Here is a 21,875-nt window from a genome sequence, read left to right on the forward strand (position 1 = left end):
TTCTTCCCACCCTTAAAATATCCCACCCACAATTATAAATTAGATTTTAAATATAACACTGAAATATAAAATTAATTTATTAGGTGAGAGAGGAAATTATCAACAGCTTTAGGCAAAAATCCTCATGTTTGCTACAAAAATCAATATTTTTAATATGAGAACTAAATACTTCTCCCTAAGTTTTCATTGTGGCACTTCACTTCACTCTGTTTTAACTCCACCTATTCTATCTGTTTGAAGCATTCATTAACTTCTCATCAACTCTGTGACCATTTTGGAATATCCTTTATATTACCTATCTAGTCTAGGCTATCAAAGTTAAGAAACCACTTGGTAGGACCCAGTGGATCTCCACTATCCCCTCCCTAAAACTTATCCCCCAGAAAACAGTGATGCTCAACATTAGACTACGCTGATCTTTAACAAACTTCTGGGAATACCAGCATACAGCTCAGTGATCACCAAACTGAGAGGTTCCCAATATTTGCAAAGAAAAAAGACACTTGGTGGTAAGAAAGAAAGCTGGAAATAGTGTAAGACAAAGAAGAAAGGAAAATGGAGCCAAAAACAAGAAAATGAAAGACAAAGGAGAAGAAAGGGGAGAAAATCTTGAGGGACTAGGACATTACCCCTCCCCCCCAAAAGCTTTCTCAGCCACAGTTTTTAGTTTTCCACTGGCTAAGTCCACCCAGGAAAAGAAAAGGGGATAGGGTGTTAAACACTGGAGCAGGGGTTCTTAACTTTTTCTCTCATGGACACCTGTGGTAGTCTGGTGAATCCTATGGACTCTTTCTGACTAATGTTTGTAAATGCATAAAATAAAATACTCAGGATTACAAAGGAAACTACTTATGTGGAAAGTTATCAAAACTTTTTTAAAAATTCAGACACCCCCTATCCCCTCCAGGTTAAGAACCTTTGTACTAGAAGGATATTTATATATAGAATATATAGAGAATATTTAGAATCCGTGGACCCAGGCTCAAATTCAGGCTGTGCCACTTAGTACACGTGCAGTCTTGAACAAATGACTTAACCTTTCTGGGGCTTAGTTTCCTAATCTGTAAAATCAGGAGGGTGAACTGAATAACCTCCTCCCTTATAGCTCTAAATGTATGCTAAAAGAAAAAAGGGACATACGGAAAAGGAAAGGAAGATTGAGGAAAGAAGAGAAACCAAAGCAGAGAAAAGAGAAATCATGGGGAAGGAATGGAGGGAGGAGAAAATGCCAGGCCTATAGCCAGGGCAGATTATTCCAGTCCTGGCAGCAATTAGAGGTGACCCATTTGGCAACAAGGGCACCTCTGCAGGAGTAGTCACTCAGTTCCACTTCAGCCAACACCTCATCTTGAGCAGCTCTGCCCAAGGCTGGACCTGCCTGGTTCCATCCAGTCCAGGAGAACAGAGTGACTGTCTTTCCCCCTCACTGGGCAGCTTGGGCAGGGCTGCCTTGCCTAGGGCCCTTGGGGTTATGCCAAACTAGTGCCTCCAGGCTGGAACTAGAAGCTTCTCTGCCCCCACCCATCCTGCTGGGTTCTTGCTTTAGCTCCAGCTTGGACATGCACTCTTTCCTCCAGATCCCTCCTTTTTCCTGCCTGGCTAGAAGACAGGATCATGAACACACCCTCAGCTTCGACAAATCCCCTGAAACCCCAGCCAGCCCCTGAGGTTCACATTTCCCAGATACACTCAAATGAGTGTGTATTTCCATTAGCGACCAGGTTTGATCAGGACTAGTGGCTTCCTAAATAATGCATGAGGGGAAACTATGTCTAATATTATAAAAACAAACAAAAAACCAGTATTATAAATTAATGAGGAGTGGGGTGTGGGGAAGGTTTGAGACTTTGTACACATGTTGCCTTGTCAATAAAATTGTGAAGGAATAATAATAGATCCTTTTTTTGTAATGTTTTACATAAAAATTGTTTGGGGAAATCACACTTTACCTCACTTTGGCCCTTTTACCACCCTGGGAGGAAGGTAGTGTAAATATTATTAGTAGCCCCTTTTTTACACTTGTGGAAATGGAGGCTTAGAGGTCCTATGTGACTTGGTTACACAAGTAGCCTTATGATCATTAGCAAAACAGGGAGCAAACAGTTGGATTCCATTACTGATTCTGTCACTAATTAGACAGATGACAAGGCAAGTCTTTGTACCTCTCTGAACCTTCGTTTTCCTCTTCTGCTCTAACATTCCACAGTTCTAGAGGTCTTTTTTTAGGGGGAAGAAGATAGAATTCAAAGCAAATATTTCTTAAATGTTTTCAGTTGTTAAGAGAAGTTTGATCTTGTGGAAGTGAATGTTGAAAACTAAAATAAATAAATAAATTGAAATGGGGGGGGGGGAGAAGTTTGGATTTTGTATAATTTTTTTAAAAAATATTCTTTTTATTTTCCAGGAAAAAATGTTATTGCTCAACCAGTATTTATTTTTGAAAACAGAGATCAGGCTTTTAAGGTAAACTCTTGATAAAATATTTTTCTTCTCTTTCTTCCTCCTCTCCCTCCCTCTTTTTCCTCCCTTTCAACTTCTCCCCTCCCTTTCTATTGGTCTAGTTCCCTACCAAAGAAATCTGCATAAGAAATTCTTGCTAAGAGGTACTACTTCTAAATCTGTTCTTCATCTCCTCAGTATTGTCCTTTAAAGTGAGATAAAAGATCCTCTCAATATCACACTCAGATCATCTACTTTGCGAAATTCTGTTATTAATAAGGAATAACCCCAATTTGCTATTGGTTGTTCTTGGGGGGTAGGGTGGGGCCGGTCCTTTGGAAGCATAAAACTTGTCTACAAACTCCTAGCTTTGTAGGCTGACACTCATGAAAGGGTAGAGGGAGGGGAGGGCAAAGACCTGCTTTGTCTTATTCTATTACTTTGCTTTACACTGTATGTATCAGTCTTTGAGGGATTCTCCTACGTAGTGAAAATATTCAATCTGAATTAGAAAAAGCAAAAGTCCAGATCTCACAGGCATCTTTGTTTCTTTTCAGAGGCCAGCTGAAGACACTATTGACAAAGTACAACATGGTAATAAGTTATATCCTGAACTTTTAAAATAATCTCAATGTAAAGGGAACAAATATAATATGTTGGTGTACCTCTATCCTATTAATAATGAAGCATTTCCTGTTTATGACTTATGCATCTCTGATGTTGTCATTTGTGTTTGAAGATGACATATTCTTTTCCCTGTGCATTTGTACATGGAAAAATGGCAGATGTGAGACCCAGCCAACTTTTAATGGTACTCCCACACTTCCTTGTGAATTTACTACCTTCAGAGGGATGTCTGTCTCCTTTCCCCTCAGGTTCATCATGATGTTTGTTGATGAAGCTGAGACTATTTCATAATGAATCTTCTACAGCCATATTTGATGTGCCTATAGTATATAATGTCCCAGCTGTTGCCATCAACATTACACAACTTAAAATTATACCTCAGGTGTCTTGAACAACAATATTCTTGAAGAGTTTATAAAACAAATGATGCTTGGTATGGTTAAGGGGGATTTAATTTTATGGAGAAAGATTTCACTGAGTTTACTTCTTCACATTGCATTTCTCCCAGGACTTCTTGGCCCTTCAAGAAAGCGTTCCCGATCTTCATCTTTCACTTTCTACATGGCAGATACCAAGCAAGGTAGGGTCTTTACTTCTATTAGTTCACTTTCTTTCCAAGTAATGTTTTGGTTTTGATTGCTCTTTTCTTTTTACACGTTTACTTACTAACTCATCCCTCTACCTCCCTTTCCCAGTAAGCTGTGCCTCACAAGAATAAAGAGAGAGAGAAAAGCTGTTCACCAAAACTAACCAACACATCAACTAAGTCTCACAGGACATGAAATGCTCCACACCCATAGCCCCCCACCTCTTCCAATTCACATTAAATGAAGAAAAAAAAGAATATTTCCAATGAGAATGACTTCTTTTAAAGTTGACCATTCAGTAATGACATTTTATTGTAAGAATTTTATTAGCTACTGAGCTGTCAATAACTTTAAAAGAAGTGTGTTTGTTTTCTTGGTATATCTTCTTAACTACTTGAAATATACATTTTCCCCTTAAAAAAGAAACCTTACAATATGCTAGTTGACTTATTTTGAAATATCTTTTCAGAATCAACACCCTCCCAAAAACGAATGAGATCATCTTCCTTCAATGTCCTTCCTACATTTCCCCCCTCCCAGCCAGGTAATAGCTTTTGAAGTTTCTAACCTGAGAGTCTAACTGGAATAGCAAACATTGTAAAAATGGCTCTCCCTTCTTCATTTTCAGCTCATAATGTATTTTAAATATTTTTATGACTCTATTTGTCACATTAAATGGAAATCAAATTACAATGTTATACACAGTAAAATTTTGTGGATTCAGACTGTACAAGTTTAAACACATATCATTTTTAAACAAAAATCTACAGCCTATCAAGAACTTTTCTATTTATGCTACAGTTTTACATAATATAAATGTATTTCGTTTATTAGTACCCACTTACTTGATAATTGATCATGTGTGCGCTACTCAATAGTAATTAAACTATACTTATATAATATACATCAATCTGGAATTTTTCACTTACTCAAATAGCACTCTTCTATTTATTCTGAATTAATGCTGAATTGTTTAATTCCATACCCTTTTACACAGTTTCTGTCAAACCTGGAATGCTTTCTCTCCTTTATCATCACCTCTAGGGATCCCTCACTTCCTTGGTTCAGGCCAGATACTTTTCCTGGTTCCTCCAGGTGTTAAACAGTCTCATCTTGCCTTCAATTAACTATAAATGTAGTAAAACAAATGAAAGCCCTATTTTTCATGACCCTATTGGCACTACTAATCACTAACAATATCCTAGGTACCAATGAGACAGAATTTTGCCCACTTAAAGGGATATTATCCTAAGTAACAGCTCAAGGTTTACAAAACAATTCACATTATCGCCTTTTATCCTTGCAACAACACTGTAATATAAGTAGTACAAATATTATTTCCACTTTATATACAGGGAAACTGAAGCTCAGAGTGCATAAATGATTTGCCCAGATTCATATCTAGTAAGCAAATATTAGAATGAAGATTTATGTAACAGGTTTTTCTTGATTCCAGGTCATACATTCTTTTTTACAACCTTATACTGCCTACTATATGATTGGCAAGGTACAAACACTAGAAAAGGATATTAGTACTAGGGGAAAAGCTGATGTCAGTAGTAGTACCAATAATACTAGTAGATGTGGTAGTGCTAATAGTAGTAGTACTGTTAGTGGTAATAGTACTAGTAGTAGCTTTTCTTTCTGTTGTACTAAGAAGAAAATTTTCAAGCTCTTGGGAGGAATGAACAATAAAAAATTGATGTGCTCAGATCTATATAGACTCAGTAATAAGAGCTATTTTTCTAAATCTTAAATTGGAGGAACTAACATAGTTAAAGCAAACTGATGAACAATTCTCTTCCCACTCTCCATTTAAATAAGCTTGCTTATACTTAGAACACTGAGTTCATATTTTCTTCCATAATTCAAATCAATTCCATTAATATTTGTGAAATAACTTATAGTAGGAGTACCCAAGGTCATCATTTCAGTGAGTCATCAAGATCAAGGATCTTGTGTTTAATACTAAATATTATTTAACTATTAAAATCCTCCTCCCTTTTCTAACTCCATGTCTATATGAGGATGGCTTTTCTTCATAGACTTCAACCAAAATAAGATATCTAAACAGATTGGATGCAGAGGGAGGTATTAAAATCTTGTTTGCCTTATATTAAGCTAGACACTAAACAGATTTGCAAAAATATGTAAAAGTCATTCTTCTAACGTTTTTGGAAAATAATTATTTTTCAGCAAAATATTTATGCTAATGTGTATTGGGTTTATTGTTATTTTAAATGAATCAATAAATATTTTAAAATTTTATCAGTTTTAATTTCTAATATGACATCAATAGATATAATGCACATAAACAAAAGCTCTTTGGGGTCCTCACAAATTAAGTGCTTAAATGTGCCCTGACATCAAAACTTTGAGAACTACCTTCAAGGTGTTTGACATTTTTCACATGTGGAAATCTGTTGAAAATAACAACCCACCTTATATACTTTTTGAAGAGTTAAAAGGTTATACAGTTATTTAAAAAGTGTAATGATTGAATCTGAAAGTCTCCAACGCATTAGGTCGGTCCTCTGTAGGAGATTTATGGATGGAAGAGAGGGAGGGGAGGGAATAAGCGTTTATATCGTGCCTACTACAGGCCAGGCACTGTTAAGCACTTTATAGATATACTTTCATGCATCCCTCTGGGGACCAGCTAGGTGGTGAAGTGAACAGAGCACTGGCCTGAGTCAAGAGGACCTGGATTCTAATGCAGCTTCAAACACTTACTCTAGCTGTGTGATCCTGGGCAAGTCACTTAACCTTGACTGCTTCAAAAAAAAAAAAAACCCACTAAACCCTGGGAAGTAGGTACGAATATTATCCCCATTTTACAGTTGAGGAAACTGAGGTAAACAGAGTTTAAGTGACTTGCCCAAGATCTCACAGCTAGTAAGGGTCTAAAGTGGGATTTGAACTTGGATCTTCCTGACTCAAGCATTCTATCTACTGTGCCACCAAAACTTGAAAAACATGAGAAGGTCTGCATGCATTTTGAATCTGTGGAAAGAGTCCATCTCTTGACCTCTCTTAAGACAACCTGATATAGTGGATAGCCTGCTAGAGTTGGAGTTGGGAAATATGGGCCCAAACTGAGTCTCTAACACTTACTAGCTGTGTGGACAAGGGCAAGTCACTTAACCTGTTTGCTCTTCAGTTTTCTCAATTTCCTTATCTGTAAAACAGGAATAATACTTGTATGTCATCACAAGGTTGTTGTGAAGATCTAGTAAGATAATGTGTGCAAAGCACTTTGTAAGTGTTATAATACTATGTAAATGACAGTTATTGTTATTGTCAAGCAAGTAAGCATTTACCTGCTACATGCCAGGTACAGTGCTGGGTGGTGAGAACACAGAGACTCAAAAAGGTCAAGTTTAGTCCCTGCCTTCAAGGAGCTTACATTTCCTTGGGAGAAACAGTGTGTGATGTGTGTGACGTGTGTGGTGTGTGTGTGTGTGTGTGTGTGTGTGTGTGTGAGAGAGAGAGAGAGAGAGAGAGAGAGAGAGAGTGAGTATGAGTGAGGGAATGGAATATAAATAAAGCTACTTTTAAGGGGGAGGCAGCACTAACATCTGAATGATCTCAGGACAGGCCTAATGTAGGAGGTGGTCTTTGAACTGAGTTTTAGAGAAAAGTAGAGATTCAAAACTCAGTATGCCCCCCCAAAAAACCTCACCTCTTTTCCTAATTTTCCTATTCAGCTTGAGGGCACCATCATTCTCTTACTTACCCAGATTCAGCCTCAAAGTCATCCACAATTCCTCAATCTTCTTCACCCTATGTATCTAACCAGTTGACAAATCCCTACATTTCTCTCATCTGTCCCCTTTCTCTACCCAGTCATCATCCTAATCCATTATTACGTTATCCAGGCTATGGAAATAGCCTCCTAATTGGTCTCTCTGCCTCTAGCTTTCTTTCCCCGTCTCAAATCCACCTTCTACATCACATGAGTTCCATTTGATATCAGTGAGTTTGTGGATTCATCAAAGGATTGTTCATTCATTAGCATGCGTTAAAACACCTACTATGAGCCAGGCTCTGTGAATATAAAGACCAAAGGCAGTCCCTGATCTTAAGGAGCTCACACTCCAATGGAAGAGACATCATGAAACACCAATGTATAAACAAGCTATATACAGGATAAAATGGATATTCACTCAAAGAAAGGCAACCACATTGGGAGGGGGTGATCTATAGAAGGCAGAATTGTAACTGAGACCTGAAGGAAACCAGGGAAGAAGGCAGGAGGCAGAGAAAAGGAGGGAGAGTATTCCAGGCCTGGGAATTGCCAGTATATGATAACATAAGAAGAAATATCAATTTCTGTGGATTCATTGATCATTCACTTACCAATGCAGCACAAATAGTCTCGCTATTCACACTGTTAAAGACTTAGTTGTCCATTCAGATCCAGTCCCTCATAACAAATAGTATCCTATTTGTTCTCTCTCCTCTTCCCCAGAAGAACCTATGATTGCAATTATCCAGCAACTTTTTAGCTTTATCTCAGATGGTAACAAAATGACAGAAACTAACCTAAGCAACGCAATCAGCCTGCCTGCTTGTTCTTTCAATGCCAATAGCGACATCTTTTGGTGAGTTTAGCACAGGACAGAGGGCAGAAACTGGCAAGTAAATCTTATTCTCACAGGTAAAACTGTTTTAAAATAATCGATGTAAGGGAATGTTATGATGCCATTAAAATAATGGAATATAGAGACATTTATAAAGATTTATATTAAGTAACATGAAGGAAAACGAGCAGAAACAGTATCCACAGTGACTACTGTTATAGGAAAAAATGGATATCGATAAGCACTTTGCCAAGTGATAAAATACAGAAACAATCTTTGCTCTCAAGTAGTTCATCATCTAAGGAAAAGAGGATGTAAAATAAGTAGAAACCAAAAAGGGTTTCAAAGAAAGTGACTAATAATAAAAAGTCTATATAACCCACCGAGGCAGCCATGTGGTACAGTAGATAGAGTACCTGCCTGGAATTAGGGAGACTCCTCTTCCTGAGTTCAGATCTGGCCTCAGATACTTACTAGCTATGTGACCCTGGGAAAGCCACTTAACTCTGGTTGCCTCAGTTTTCTCATCTGTAAAATGAGCTGGAGAAGGAAATGGCAAACCATTCTAGTATTTCTGCCAAGAAAACCCCAAAGAAGGTCATGAAGAGTCATAAAATACTGAAATGACTGGACAACAATAATGATATAATGCATGAAGGTTTACACAGTGTTTTACATACATTATTTCTTTTATTTCTCACAATAACCTTATACGGTGGGTACTTAAAAGCATTAGAAAAAATCAGGTAGTGAAATAGACAGAGTGTTAGATCTGGCCCCAAACACTCCTTGTGTAACAGTGGAAAAGTTATTTAAATGTTCCTGCCTCAGTTTTCCCATCTATATAATGTGGATAATAATAGCACCTACCTCCAAGGGTTGTTGTGAGGATGAAATGAGATGACATTCATAAAGCTTTGCAAACGTTAAAGCACTATACAAGTGGTATCTATTATTACTGATCACTCTGTGTTACAGCTGAGGAAACTGAATTTCAGAGAATTTAAATGGTCACCCAGTTAGTTAAGAGTCAGGCAGGATTCAAAGCTTGATATCCTCTGACTCCAGTCTAGTGCTCTTTCCATCACACCAAGCTGCCCAATATGTTCCATGTAGAAGTTCATTTTCAGGTCATAGTCTTACAGATCTAGACCTAAAGGTCTCCTTAGAGATCACAGTCAACCTTGTTCCTTGTCTCATAGCTGAGGAAACATCTAGAAAAGGGAATTGACACACAGCTTATCAGTGGCAGAGCTAAGTTTCCAGCCCATCTTCTGACTCCAAATCCAGTGCTTTTTCCCTGGGACTAAAATGTATAAATAACTGTGAATGTGTTTATTAGGGTAATGGTATGGTTTAGGGCAGATAGGTGGTAATGTGGATAGAGTCCTGGCCCTGGAGTTAGGAAGATTCATCTTCATGAGTTCAAATGACCTCGGACATTTACTAGCTGTGTGACCCCAGGTCAAGTCACTTAATCCTATTTATCTCAGTTTCCTAGTCTGTATAATGAGCTAGAGAAGGAAATGATAAACCACCCCAATATCTTGGCCAAAAAAACCCCAAATGAGAGTCAAACACAACTTAAAAAAATGACTGGACAATAAAACATGGCTAAAGATTATGTGCATAACAGACTATATTTCTTTGGGTTTTTTAAGTCACCAAAGAAATTTTAAAGTATTTAAATATTTATTTTACAGTTAAGAAAAATAATGTTTTCATGACCACAGCTGCTTCACAATGGAATGTTGACATTGCCAGGACAGAAAAAGGTATGTAACCACTTTGGCTTTATTATTTAGTTGGAACTTATAAGTGCATCAACATAGAAGAACTTTCATATCACATAGCTTTATTTCTGCCAGACTCATAACTTACAGTTTTAGAGAGTTACCTGGGGCACTGAAAGGATAAATGATTTTGCCTTGGTCACTCTGCTCGTACAGGTTAGAAGTGGGACTTAAACGTAGATCTTCCTAACTCTAAGACTAGCTCTTTGTCTATTACCCCACCTTTTGTGTAACCACCATCATAGCTTAATGTGCTTTGAAGGTTTTTATTGTGTAAATATTATATGGGTATATATATATATGTATGTATGTATGTATGTATGTGTGTGTGTGTGTGAATATTATAGTGAACCAAAATCAAAGACAATTCTTACTGATTCAGCTCCTTACCTTGTTGGCAAGTATTAGATGAACACAGTGTACTTGTCATGGAATAAATGGCTAACCCTTCCTACTGGGGATATTTTGCTTTGACTTCTAGATAGAATAAAGAAAGGAGTGAATCAGGATTAAATGTAGTTGTCTCAATCCTTTCTTTCCTGGAGAAACCTTGCCTCTTACTGATCCCCCCAAATTAGTGGGCATATTTTGTTTCAAACTGTACTGATCTTTCTATTCTGTATTATTAAGGCCCTCGGGAGCGAAGCCAACAATGTCCCATTCTAAGACCTGCCATTTTGCAACCACCTCAGTCTCAGAGATGTGTAGAACAGGATGCATTGGGGCATGCCAAGGCTATGGAATTTTACAAGATTCATGAAAAAGCAAAAACTGAGGTAAGAAAAATAACCTCTATAAGAAAATAAATGTATGTCAAGTTGAATTAAATTGAATCACTACAGGGGTCTTTTTGTGGATATCTCAATTGTGTCCAACTAATGCTATCTGTTTCCACTGGAACTACATTAGGTAGTTTGTATGACAGTAAGGTTTATTTTGTTCCTTCCCCCCACTAATTGTCCCCTAGGGAGAGCTTTGAAGCAATGGTAGAATGAGGTAAGGAAATATTAGAGCAAGGAGTTCCAGTAATAAAATTAAATGTCACAGCTGGGATGGGGTGAACCCTGAGAAGGTGGGGACATCCTGAGAGCAGTACACTCCTGGGAATAGGCTTCAGATGATCAATTCTGCTTACCTTACAGTTTTGCCTTTGGTTTCTCTGAGTCTACGTTGAATCTACAAGCATCTATTAATCACTTAACTATGTGTCAGACACTGTGCTAAGTGCTGGGGTTTGAATAAAGGCAAAAGACAGTCCTAGTTTTTAAAATCTCATGATCTAAAGGGAAAACAATATGTAAACAACTATGCACAAACAAAAAATATATATATGGGAAAATTGCAGATAATCTCAGGGGAAAATATTAGCATTCAAAAATATCAGGAAAGGCTTCTTATAGAAGATAAGATTTTAGCTGGGACTTGAAGCAAACGAAGAGGCAGAGGTGAGGAGGGAGAGCATTCTAAGTCTGGGGGGACAAGTGAGGGAAAATGCACAGTTGAGAGACAGAGTGATATGTGTTAGATCTCAGAGTTTGAGAAAGGTAATAAGATGTAGTAAAACTGAAAAGAAAGGAAGGGGCCCTGTTAGAGGTTTGATACTAGTCAAGAAATCTGTTTCCATTTAAATTGTTGAGGACTGGTTAAATGCTATTACTTCCCTCTCACACCTTGTAACAGTGCTTTACCTATAATAAACACTTAATAAATGAGTTTTCATTCATTCACAGGGAGCAACACTATGAAGGTGTTAGCACCAAAACCAAAATAGTCAATTTTATTAATTCAATGAAAATTTAGTGAACTTGCTATTCATTCTGGTTCTAACATAGTGCTAGCTTTGCACTTTGGGAAATCACTTGAGCCATTTGGACTTGAGGGTCTTTGTCTACGAAATGAGGGATGGGTTGAATTGGTGATTTATAGAGCCTTTCAGCTCAAATGTTAATGATTCTATGTAAATACATTCACATGTGTATATTTACACATTAAGATTAAGTAGCTAAAAGAGTAAGAAGGTTTCTAGTAAAGCCGAAGATGGATTTCTGATCAATTGAGATGATTATCATATAAAGCTGAAGATGGATTTCTGATCAATTTAGATGATCATCATGGTGTTGCCAATGTTGATGCTATAGGGCAGGCAAGTCAACTTAACTTGGCTGAAACAGGAAGGGACCCTGAGGGGGACACAAGAGGTTGCACATGCCACACTGGTAAAAGCACCACTATTACCAAAATGACCACCTCCCCTCAGAACACAGTAAAGACAGCCCAGGACCTCAACCCAAGAGATTTGGGATTAGGCTTGCCCCCCTGACTACCAGTCCTGCCTCCAGCCCAAGTCCTGCACTCATCACTGAGGAGAGCAATCACTCTGGAGGACCTACCTTCTTCAACAACACAAACTTCTGACCAACTTCCATCAATGGATATGTAAAATTAAGAACTCTGGGAGTGGCAACACCACCCAGACCACAGGTCCTGCCCCCTCAGTCCTCATCCTGGGAAACAGTCTCAAGGAAGATGTGGAGATGCATTCTGCGACTCTTATCTGGGTGCTGTGGCTACAGCTACTGAAGATTCAGAAAAGAGAGTTCTAACTCTAACCCCCAGCCCTTGGCACCATCAGATACTTCAATTTGAGAAACCAGTATATTTTATCAGTAGACGTGACACTAAAGAAGATACTTTACAAATTGCTTTGCACCTTTTAAAACATGGGGCCTTTTCATCTCACATACTTAAAGCCTCTTAAATGTACTGTCATTGCCGTTAGGTTGTGAACTTCTCCCCAAGAACAAAAACTCTCTTGCTTGTCTATTTGTATTCCCTAGCACTAAGCAGTGTATGTTATATATAGTAAGTGCTTAATAAATGCTTTTATTCGTGGATTCATTCATTCATGCTTTTTCAGTGAAATAATGGTGTTGGCTTATAGTCTAGAGATGTGACACCATTGACCCAGGAATAGTAATTAACTTCTGTTAACTAATTTAAAAATTAAAAGTCGGGGCAGGGCTAAGATGGCAGAGTAGAAGCAGAGACCTGCTAGAGCTCTCCCCTCAAACACCTCAAAAAAAAATTCTAGAGCAGCAGAAGCCACAAAATGACAGACTGAAGCACATTTCCAGCCCATGACAATCTGGAAAGTCAACAGGAAGGGTCTATCATGCTGGGCTAGGAGTGGAGTGCAGTTCAGTGTGGGTTGTGCCAGTGTGGATGTAGCTGGAGCAGGCCTTAGGGGACTGAATCGCTAGTGGCAGCTGTACTTCCAGAATTCTCAACCCACAGGTACCAGACAACTTCTAAGATCAGTGGGAGGGGTCGCTCACCTACCTGGGAGGGGAACATGGTCTAGTTCTGGTCTCAGTCCTGGCCACAGCCCCAGGGTAGAGGTAATCACTGCTGAAGCAGAGGCTGCTTCTAGATCCCCTTATTTAACAAAGAGCTCAAAAGTCAAGTAATTGGCTGGGAAAATGAGAAAATGGGAAAAAAGAAACAGACTATAGAGTCTTACTTTCTGAAGAGGTATTTTCTTACATCATTGGTAATGAGGATGATCAAAACATACAACCAGAAGAAGACAACAAAGCCAAAGTTCCTGCATGCAAAGCCTCCAAGAAAAATATGAGTTGATCTCAGGCCATGGAAGAGCTCAAAAAGGATTTTGAAAATCAAATAAGAGAAGAAGAGGAAAAATTGGGAAGAGAAATGAGAGTGATGCAAAAAAAATAATGAAAAACAAGTCAAAAGCTTGCTAAAGGAAATCCCCCAAAAATGCTAAAGAAAATAACACCTTTAAAATTAGACTAAGCCAAATGGCAAAAGATGTCCAAAAAATCAATGAGGAGAAGAATGCTTTAAAAAGCACAATAGATCAAATGGAAAAAAAGTTCTAAAACCTCACTGAAGAAAATAATTCCCTCAAAATTAGAATGGAGCAAATGGAAGCTAATGACTTTATGAGAAATCAAGAAATTATAAAACAAAACCAAAAGAATGAAAAAATAGAAGACAGTGTGAAATATTTCATTGGAAAAACAACTGACCTAGAAAATGGATCCAGGAAAGATAATTTAAAAATTATTGGAGTACCTAAAAACCATGATCAAAAAAAAAAGCCTAGACATCATCTTTCAAGATGAAAAATTTCTCTGATATTCTAGAACCAGAGGGTAAAATAGAAATGGAAAGAATCCACCAATCACGTCCTGAAAGAGATCCCAAAAGGAAACCTTCTAGGAATATTGTAGTCAAATTCCAGAGTTCTCAGGTAAAGGAGAAAATATTACAAACAGCCAGAAAGACATGATTCAAGTGTTGTGGAAACACAATCAGGATAACATAAGATTTAATAGCTTCTACACTAAGGGATCTAAGGGTTTGGAATATGATATTCCAGAGGTCAAAGGAGATAGGATTAAAACCAAGATCACCTACACAGCAAAACTGAGTATAATACGTTAGGGGAAAAAATGGAACTTCAGTGAAATAGAGAACTTCCAAGCATTATTGTTGAAAAGACCAGAGTTGAATAGAAAATTTGACTTTCAAACACAAGAATCAAGAGAAGCATGAAAAGGTAAACAGGAAAGAAAAACCATAAGGGACTTGTTAAAGTTTAACTGTTTACATTCCTACATGGAAAAATGATATTTGTAACTCATGACACCTTTCTCAGTATTAGGATAGTTGGAGGGAATATAAATGTGTGTATATAGGTGTGTGTGTATATATGTATATGTATATATAATATATGTGTGTATATGCATATGTGTATATATATATACACAAATATGTATGTACACACATATATATACAGAGAGAGAGAGAGAGAGAGAGAGAGAGAGAGAGAGGCATAGGGTGAGCTGAATATGAAGGGATGATATCTAAAAAATAAAATTAAAGATTGAGAGGAATGTACTAGGAGAAAGAGAAAGGGAAGGGTAGGATGTAGTAAATCATCTCACATAAAAGAAGCAAGAAAGAACTTTTGCAATGGAGGGGAAGAAGGGGAAGGTGAAAGGTAGTAAGTGAGCCTTCCTTTCATGGGATCTGGCTTCAGGAGGGAATAACATACATGCTCAATTGGGTATGGAAGTTTATCTACCCTACAGAAAAGAAGGGGGGAAGGAGATAAAAGAAGGGGAATAATAGAAGGGACAGCAGATTGGGGAAAGGGGTTATCAGAAGCAAATACTTTGGTAGAGGGACAGGTCAAAAGAGAGAACAGAATAAATAGAGGGCAGGACAGGATAGAGGGAAACATAGTATTTCACAACATGACTTATGGAAGTGTTTTGCATGACTACACATGTATAACCTATATCTAATTGCTTGGGGGAGCAGGGTAAGGGAGAGAATATGGAACTCAAAGCTTTAAAAATGAGTGCTAAAACTTGTTTTTACATGCAACCAGGAAATAAGATATATAGGCAATGGGACACAGAAATTGATATTGCCTTACAGGAAACAGAAGGGAAGGGTATGGTGGGGGGTGATAGTAGGGAGGGCAGATTGGAGGAAAAGATAATCAGAATACATGCTGTCCTGGGGTGGTGGGAGGGGAGAGATAGGGAGAAATTTGAAATTCAAAATTATGTGGAAGTGAATGTTGAAAACTGTAAATAAATAATTTTTTTAAAAAATTAAAAGTCAAAGAGATTTCTATAACTTTCAGTTCCCAACTAGGATGCATGATATTTTTGGCTACACTTGATCATGAAGCAGGCAAAATTTGACCAGTTATAAGGTTTGAAAAAGTAAAATTCTAGTTAATTTCTCATTGCCTTTCTGAATCAGAGTTAACATGATTTTTTTTCCTGAGTAACATTTTTTTTCTTTCAGTTCTCTGAAGAGAATCTTCATGTGCAGAGTGAGAATTCAGCCACTACTCATGCCTTAGTCAAATCATTTACAAGCTCATACCTTTTAAGTCCTACCCCAATAAGGTGAGTTAATAAAAGAGGCAGAGCAATTTAAATAGTAATTTCTGATGTTTTTGCTCGAATTTCCCTTATTTTTTAGCTTCATGGAAAAGAATTGAGATTACAAAGATAGACTGTTAAGATTACTATATTATATCTAGGGGCAGCTAGGTGGTGCAGTGGATACAGCACCAGTGCAGGAATCAGGAGGACCCAAGTTCAAATCTCACCTCAGACACTTGACACTCACTAGCTATGTGACCTTGGGCAAGTCACTTAACCCCAACTGCTTCATCCTGGGTCATCTCCAGTCATCCTGATGAATACCTGGTCTCTGGATTCAGATGGCTCTGGAGAAGTGAGGCTGGTGACCTGCACAGCCCTCCCTCACTCAAAACAAAAGTCAAGTGCAAGTCATGTCAGCATTTCTCTGATGGCATGGTCTTCTTCGGCAAGGAAGGACAAACACACACATTATATCTGTGTGTGTGTCTGTTTCACATGATTCTGAAAGAATTCTTGATGATTGCATGCTATCCTATTCATTTTGTTTTGGCTTAGTTTGGACTTTGAGCTACCAGGAAAATGCTCACACCTTGATATATCTTGGAAAGGATGAGCTACGTTATTGAACTCTCTTTTTCTTTACTGCTTCCTTGTTATTGCCTTACTTCCACAAAATGCTGGCAGAGAAAAGATGGGAAAGAAAACATAGTTATTTTTATCTGTATTTCTGATGAAATGTTTGATGTCAAGGCAGAGCAAATCAAGCTAGAGATTTTGTTGAGCTATAGGTATACTCTGATAGAAGACCTAGGTCTTGCTGTGTGACCCGGTACAAGTCATTTAACCTCTCTGAGATTTCTCACCTGTAAGATAGCATCATATTTTCATCACACGTGTCTTACATGTTATGAGATCCAAATGAATTATTATGTGTAAAGTGATCTGCAAACCTTGAAGTGTTTTATAAGCATAAGCTATTATGAGTACCATTATTGTACTTATGTGATCATGCGCAAGCCACTGTGTTTCCTCATCTGTAAAATGAGGATGATATTTGTACTCTCTACTTCACAGTGTTGTTAAGAAAACCTTCTGCTATAAGAATGTGGATTATTCTTAGTATCTACTGGTATGATTTGAAGAAGCTGGGAATGTCTTTCCTTCCCTCCACTCACCCTAGCTCAAAAGTATCCGCTGGCCCAGGTGCTGAAATTCTACTGTCAGAAATTTATTCTTTTTGGCTCCCTATCTCTGCAAGAGTTTTTAAAAACACAAATATTCCTTCTAGGGGTAAGATATTAGGCAGATTTTCTATCAAACATTATTGACTTATCAGAGCTCTTTGCTTTAGATTTAGGGGGACTTTGTAGGAAACAGTGCTGGCTTCCTGGGGGTGGAAGTGGAGAAAGAACTAAATAGTGAGGAGAAAATGAAGAGGTGAGAGTCTTCAAAATATCCACATCAGCTTTGCTTTTCATGACCTTTCCATTATCACCTATCATCCAACATTACTATAGTGTGTTTTGAATTTGTAACATAGATTGTTTTCAGTTTTAATTTCTATTGTCAGCTAGTCTTTTCATCTTTTTTAAAAAAATATTTGGAATAGTCAATATCATCACATTTTGAAATATAATACTTAAGAAATTCTTTCTTTCCCCAGAAGGCAACCAAGTGAAGACAGACATTCTTTACAAAGCCATAGTTCCAATTTCATTTTTGGAGAAAACATGAATGAGAGAGTTTTGGTAAGATTCTATAGTCAAAGGATTCAATTATCACTTATAAGAAATTTTTTTCATTTTGGTACTTCTAATAGCTACATCATCAAAACAATAGTTAAATTCTAATATGCTTTTTTTAGCTCTTTTGAATGAAACGATATGTTTTTTTTTCCCTTTGAACAAAAGGAACCTCATGGGAAACATGTTCTAGTTATTAGGATAATAGCTTGGAAATCTCAGAGGAAAGAAGCTGCGTAATTACAATATATTACATTTGCAATACTGTTACATAAATGCTTTGGCATGTGTTAATCAAGGCAAAACTGGGGGTGGGTAAATCTCAGCAGGACTAAAGACACTTAGATATGCTCAATTGGTAATAGAATTGTTATTTAGCATATTTCAATGGCACTGAACATCAGCGAACTGCTTTTTAATCATTTGTTAATGAATCCTCACAGAACAATACTCTGTTGAAGTACAGAGATGAAAACCATTATAATTTCCATCGAAATGTTGGGGGATAGAAAATATAGTCTCAGTCCTTTTGAGTGACTTACTCCTGGGGCATAAACTCAAGAAAAATATTGAATTAGTGATTGATATTTCAAATTTTATTAAGCATTCACTTGTGCAAAGGTACTGTGCTGGAATTCATGAAGCTCTGATAACCACGTTAGTGTTTCATCTACTAAAGGTTTAAAGTTTCACATTAAATTTTACAAGCAGTTATTAAACACCAGGTATGTGCAAGAACTGACACTACCTGGGGGACCAGGGGCAAGTCACTTAACCTGTTTAAGCTTTCCACAGCTCTCAAAGAATAAGTTCTAAGTTACATAATGTGTAGGTGAAGGGACCTGGCAAAGGAAATGGCAAACTACTCCAGTATCTTTGCCAAAAAAATCCCATGGACCATATTGACATTCTATGGTCCACAAACAGTCAGACATGACTGAATGACAAGGTGGGAGGGAGTCTTGGCACTTAAGAAGTCACAGATCCTTGATATATTGAGTATAAGACTGTGGAGCAACAGCAAGGCAGATGTAGATACAACAACAATACAATGAAAAGTGAAAAACAAGTAGAAGTATAAGGTTCAAGCTGCAAGGGAAATTTAAGTAAAAAGAGATATCTTTTACCTGGCTATGAAGACAGAGAGAGCTTCTTAGATGAAATGGTACCTAAGTTGGTCCTGAAAAGGAAAAGAGGGTCTTTTAAAGGTAGAAAGGGGAGGGAAAAAAATCCATTCCTGAAATGAAGAGCAAAAATATAGAAATAGGACAGGAGTTATGTGATTTTTAATAACTAGAAGGAGTAGTTTCAGGGGAGAAGTTGGCAATTAGATTGAAGAAAGCTGAGAAGTGAGGAAGATGGTAGGAGAGAGACACAAGAGTATAGGTGATGCTTGCAAAGATTTTAGTTGGTAAAGGGAGAAGAGGTATAGAATGGAATTTTAAGGTGATGGTGGACAGGGCAAGTGGAGAGATTTTTGTTTTGTGAAAGATGGAGAAGTCGTGTGCATATCTGTAGACATTAAGGAAAGAGCAAGTAAATGAGAAGAGGTTGTAAATGAGAAAGTTGAAGGGGTGACCTCCCAGAGGAAACTGTAGGAGATGGAATAAAGGGTACAACGTGTTTAATAAACGTTTACTCACCAGGAATGGTATTTATATAACTATTTCACTATCTGATACTGATCAGGAAAAAGCTAATTTGATTAAAAAGAAATTGTTGTGTGCACATGCAAGTGTGTGCGTATGTGTGTTTGTGCATGTGTGCGTGTGTGTAAAAACAAAAACTTTTGAGTTAGTGTATATAAAGGGTAGTATTAAAGAATACATCTTGTTTTCTAGAGTCCACAAAAATCCATTGAGCTTCATCAAGAAAAAGAACTATGTAATAAGGAAAAAGCACTTACTTCATCTGTGTCTTTTCCCCTCCACTTTTCATGGACAAGTAAGAATCCTCTTCCCTGCTTTTCCTTTTCTGTCTACATTTTGTCTGTGGTGAGATCACATATGCATAAGTCTTGTTAAGAAAAACTCATATTTTAGAAAGAGATTAGATATATTTAATATACTGGTAACATATATACATGATTAAAATGTATTTTAAAATAATGCAGGTATGCAAGTAAACAAAATTAATATTTAGCTCTTTTGGATTGTTAAATGCCATATAATTTGAACTTCATTTGAATTAATGTCATGTAAGATTTTATTTAGAAACTCAATCAGTCTTTGAGCTTAATTAGTAGCAGTAAGATTGTTTTGGAAACAGAGGCTATTGATGGCCAAAACAATACTTATGTTAATTTATATCCAAAAAAAAGGTCATATGTGGCATGTAACCACAGTGTGGAGATTGGGTTAATTTCATTTTCTCTTGGCAATAGGCTCTTGTAAAAACACAACACTGAAGGAATCAGCAGCAGCATTCTCTTCCAAGCCATCACCAAAATGTATACTGGAGAAAATTGAAGTTATAACAGGAGAGGAAGAAGAACATAATGTGTTAAAGGTGAATTTGTCAACATCCTTATGTCTAATATCCATCAAGAGGGTCATCTTCGAAGATGAAGGACAGTGATGTCTTTCCTTGAAAAAACATGTGAATTGATATTGACTTTGAACTAGATTGAGCCAGTATTTTACTTGGATTTTTGCTTCTTAAGGGAAAGGGACTTGTTCACAATTAGTTTCTATAGGGAAAAGATATCTTAGCATGCTATTTACAATAAGTCCTACCTGTCACACACTCAAATGTATCAGTGATTTGATTGACCTAAGACTTAGGACCAAAAAACAAAACAAAACAAAAAACCTAATGCTAATTTTTTATAATCAGTGCTATAATAGTGCTGAAATATGTCTGTATTTCACAATATTTATGAAGTACTGTATTAAAAAGATGACTTACATCCAAGATAAGAATATAGGCATCAATAATAATATTATAACAATATTATAATTATATATGCTAGTATATAACATATATAATTATAACAATATATTATTAATAATAACAGTAATTATTGATGTTATAATGTTAATATTAATATAAATTGATATAACCCTTACTGTGTGCCAGGCACCGTGCTAAGCACTTTACAATTACATCTCATTTGTTTCTTCACTCCAGAAGGTAGATGCCATTAATTATCCTCTTTTACAGATGAGGAAACTGAGGCAAACAGCATCAGCTAGTAAATGTCTGAGGCCAACAACTCAGTTCTTTCTGACTCCTGGCGCTCTCTCCACTGTTGGTTGTTTTTGTTTTTGTTTTTTACTCTGACAAAGTTCTTTCAGCTAAGTGAGTTTGTTTGACATTTTGTCCAAATCAAAATTTCCTTCTTCTGCTTATGCTGAGCCATGTAGAGTGCTTTAATTTGTACGTTTGTGCAGATTTGAATGACAAGTTTAATGACTCAATCCAATGATATGAAATAAAATTTAAGGCAATCATGCAAAAGTTTTCAAACCCCAAAGTCTGCTTCGCCCAAGACTTCCTCCTTTCCCTTCTCCTCTCCTTTCTCCATGACCTTCTGACATTTAGTTCAAACAGTAGATTGGAGTGGTTGGACTACTCTTAAGTTATATCATATGCCCATTATTATAGGACATCTTAAATTTCATTTCTGGTTGTCATGGATATCCATCTTTCATAACACTGAGATCCATTTGAAAGTGAGTATAGAAGATACTTGATTCAGAACAAATTTACTTATATCACAGGTTGTCTTTATTTTTATTTATCTTTTAGATCAACTGCAAACTCTTTGTATTTAAAAAGACTACCCAGTCTTGGATTGAAAGAGGCAGAGGAACTTTGAGACTTAATGACACAGCAAATAATAACTCTGGGATGCTGCAGTCAAGACTGAGTAAGGAAAACTAATTTTCTTTGTTAACCAAATCATGTTTCTCTGGGTAAACAGGAGTTCAGACGTATATAACTCAGAAATAGAAACTGATGCATTTCTTAGGGATCCAGATTTTAATATGTGTAGATCTCACTTTATGTGAGAAATATTTCTGAAAGGTTTGCACCAATAGAATTTTTGTGAATAGTATATTCTAATAGTAACAGTAACAATAGCTATCATTTATGTAAACACTTTAAGGTTTGCAAAATGCTTTACAAATATTATTTCATTTGATCCCCACAAGAACCCTGCGAG

The 21,875-nt window shown here is 37.0% G+C and overlaps 1 protein-coding gene across 5 annotated transcripts in view; it reads left to right on the forward strand.

The window, feature by feature from the left end:
• RANBP3L (RAN binding protein 3 like) overlaps positions 1-21,875 on the forward strand; it is a 70,205-nt gene that overhangs the window by 19,932 nt on the left and 28,398 nt on the right. For 3 of the 5 annotated variants that reach the window (XR_011966382.1, XR_011966381.1, XM_072605802.1), the window contains exons 2-12: positions 2,405-2,463; positions 2,997-3,033; positions 3,575-3,646; positions 4,123-4,197; positions 9,940-10,011; positions 10,660-10,805; positions 15,880-15,983; positions 17,629-17,713; positions 19,549-19,651; positions 20,091-20,215; positions 21,458-21,578. Coding sequence is in view for 3 of the 5 variants with exons in the window: in XM_072605802.1 (XP_072461903.1) it covers positions 2,405-2,463; positions 2,997-3,033; positions 3,575-3,646; positions 4,123-4,197; positions 9,940-10,011; positions 10,660-10,805; positions 15,880-15,983; positions 17,629-17,713; positions 19,549-19,651; positions 20,091-20,215; positions 21,458-21,578 (999 nt within the window). In the remaining 2 variants the exon portion in view is untranslated. The remainder of the gene's footprint in view (positions 1-2,404; positions 2,464-2,996; positions 3,034-3,574; positions 3,647-4,122; positions 4,198-9,939; positions 10,012-10,659; positions 10,806-15,879; positions 15,984-17,628; positions 17,714-19,548; positions 19,652-20,090; positions 20,216-21,457; positions 21,579-21,875) is intronic. The other 2 variants (XM_072605803.1, XM_072605804.1) reach the window with 2 other exon arrangements.

The sequence above is a fragment of the Notamacropus eugenii genome, chromosome 4 (genome assembly GCF_028372415.1).
Source record: "Notamacropus eugenii isolate mMacEug1 chromosome 4, mMacEug1.pri_v2, whole genome shotgun sequence".
NCBI lineage: Eukaryota > Metazoa > Chordata > Mammalia > Diprotodontia > Macropodidae > Notamacropus > Notamacropus eugenii.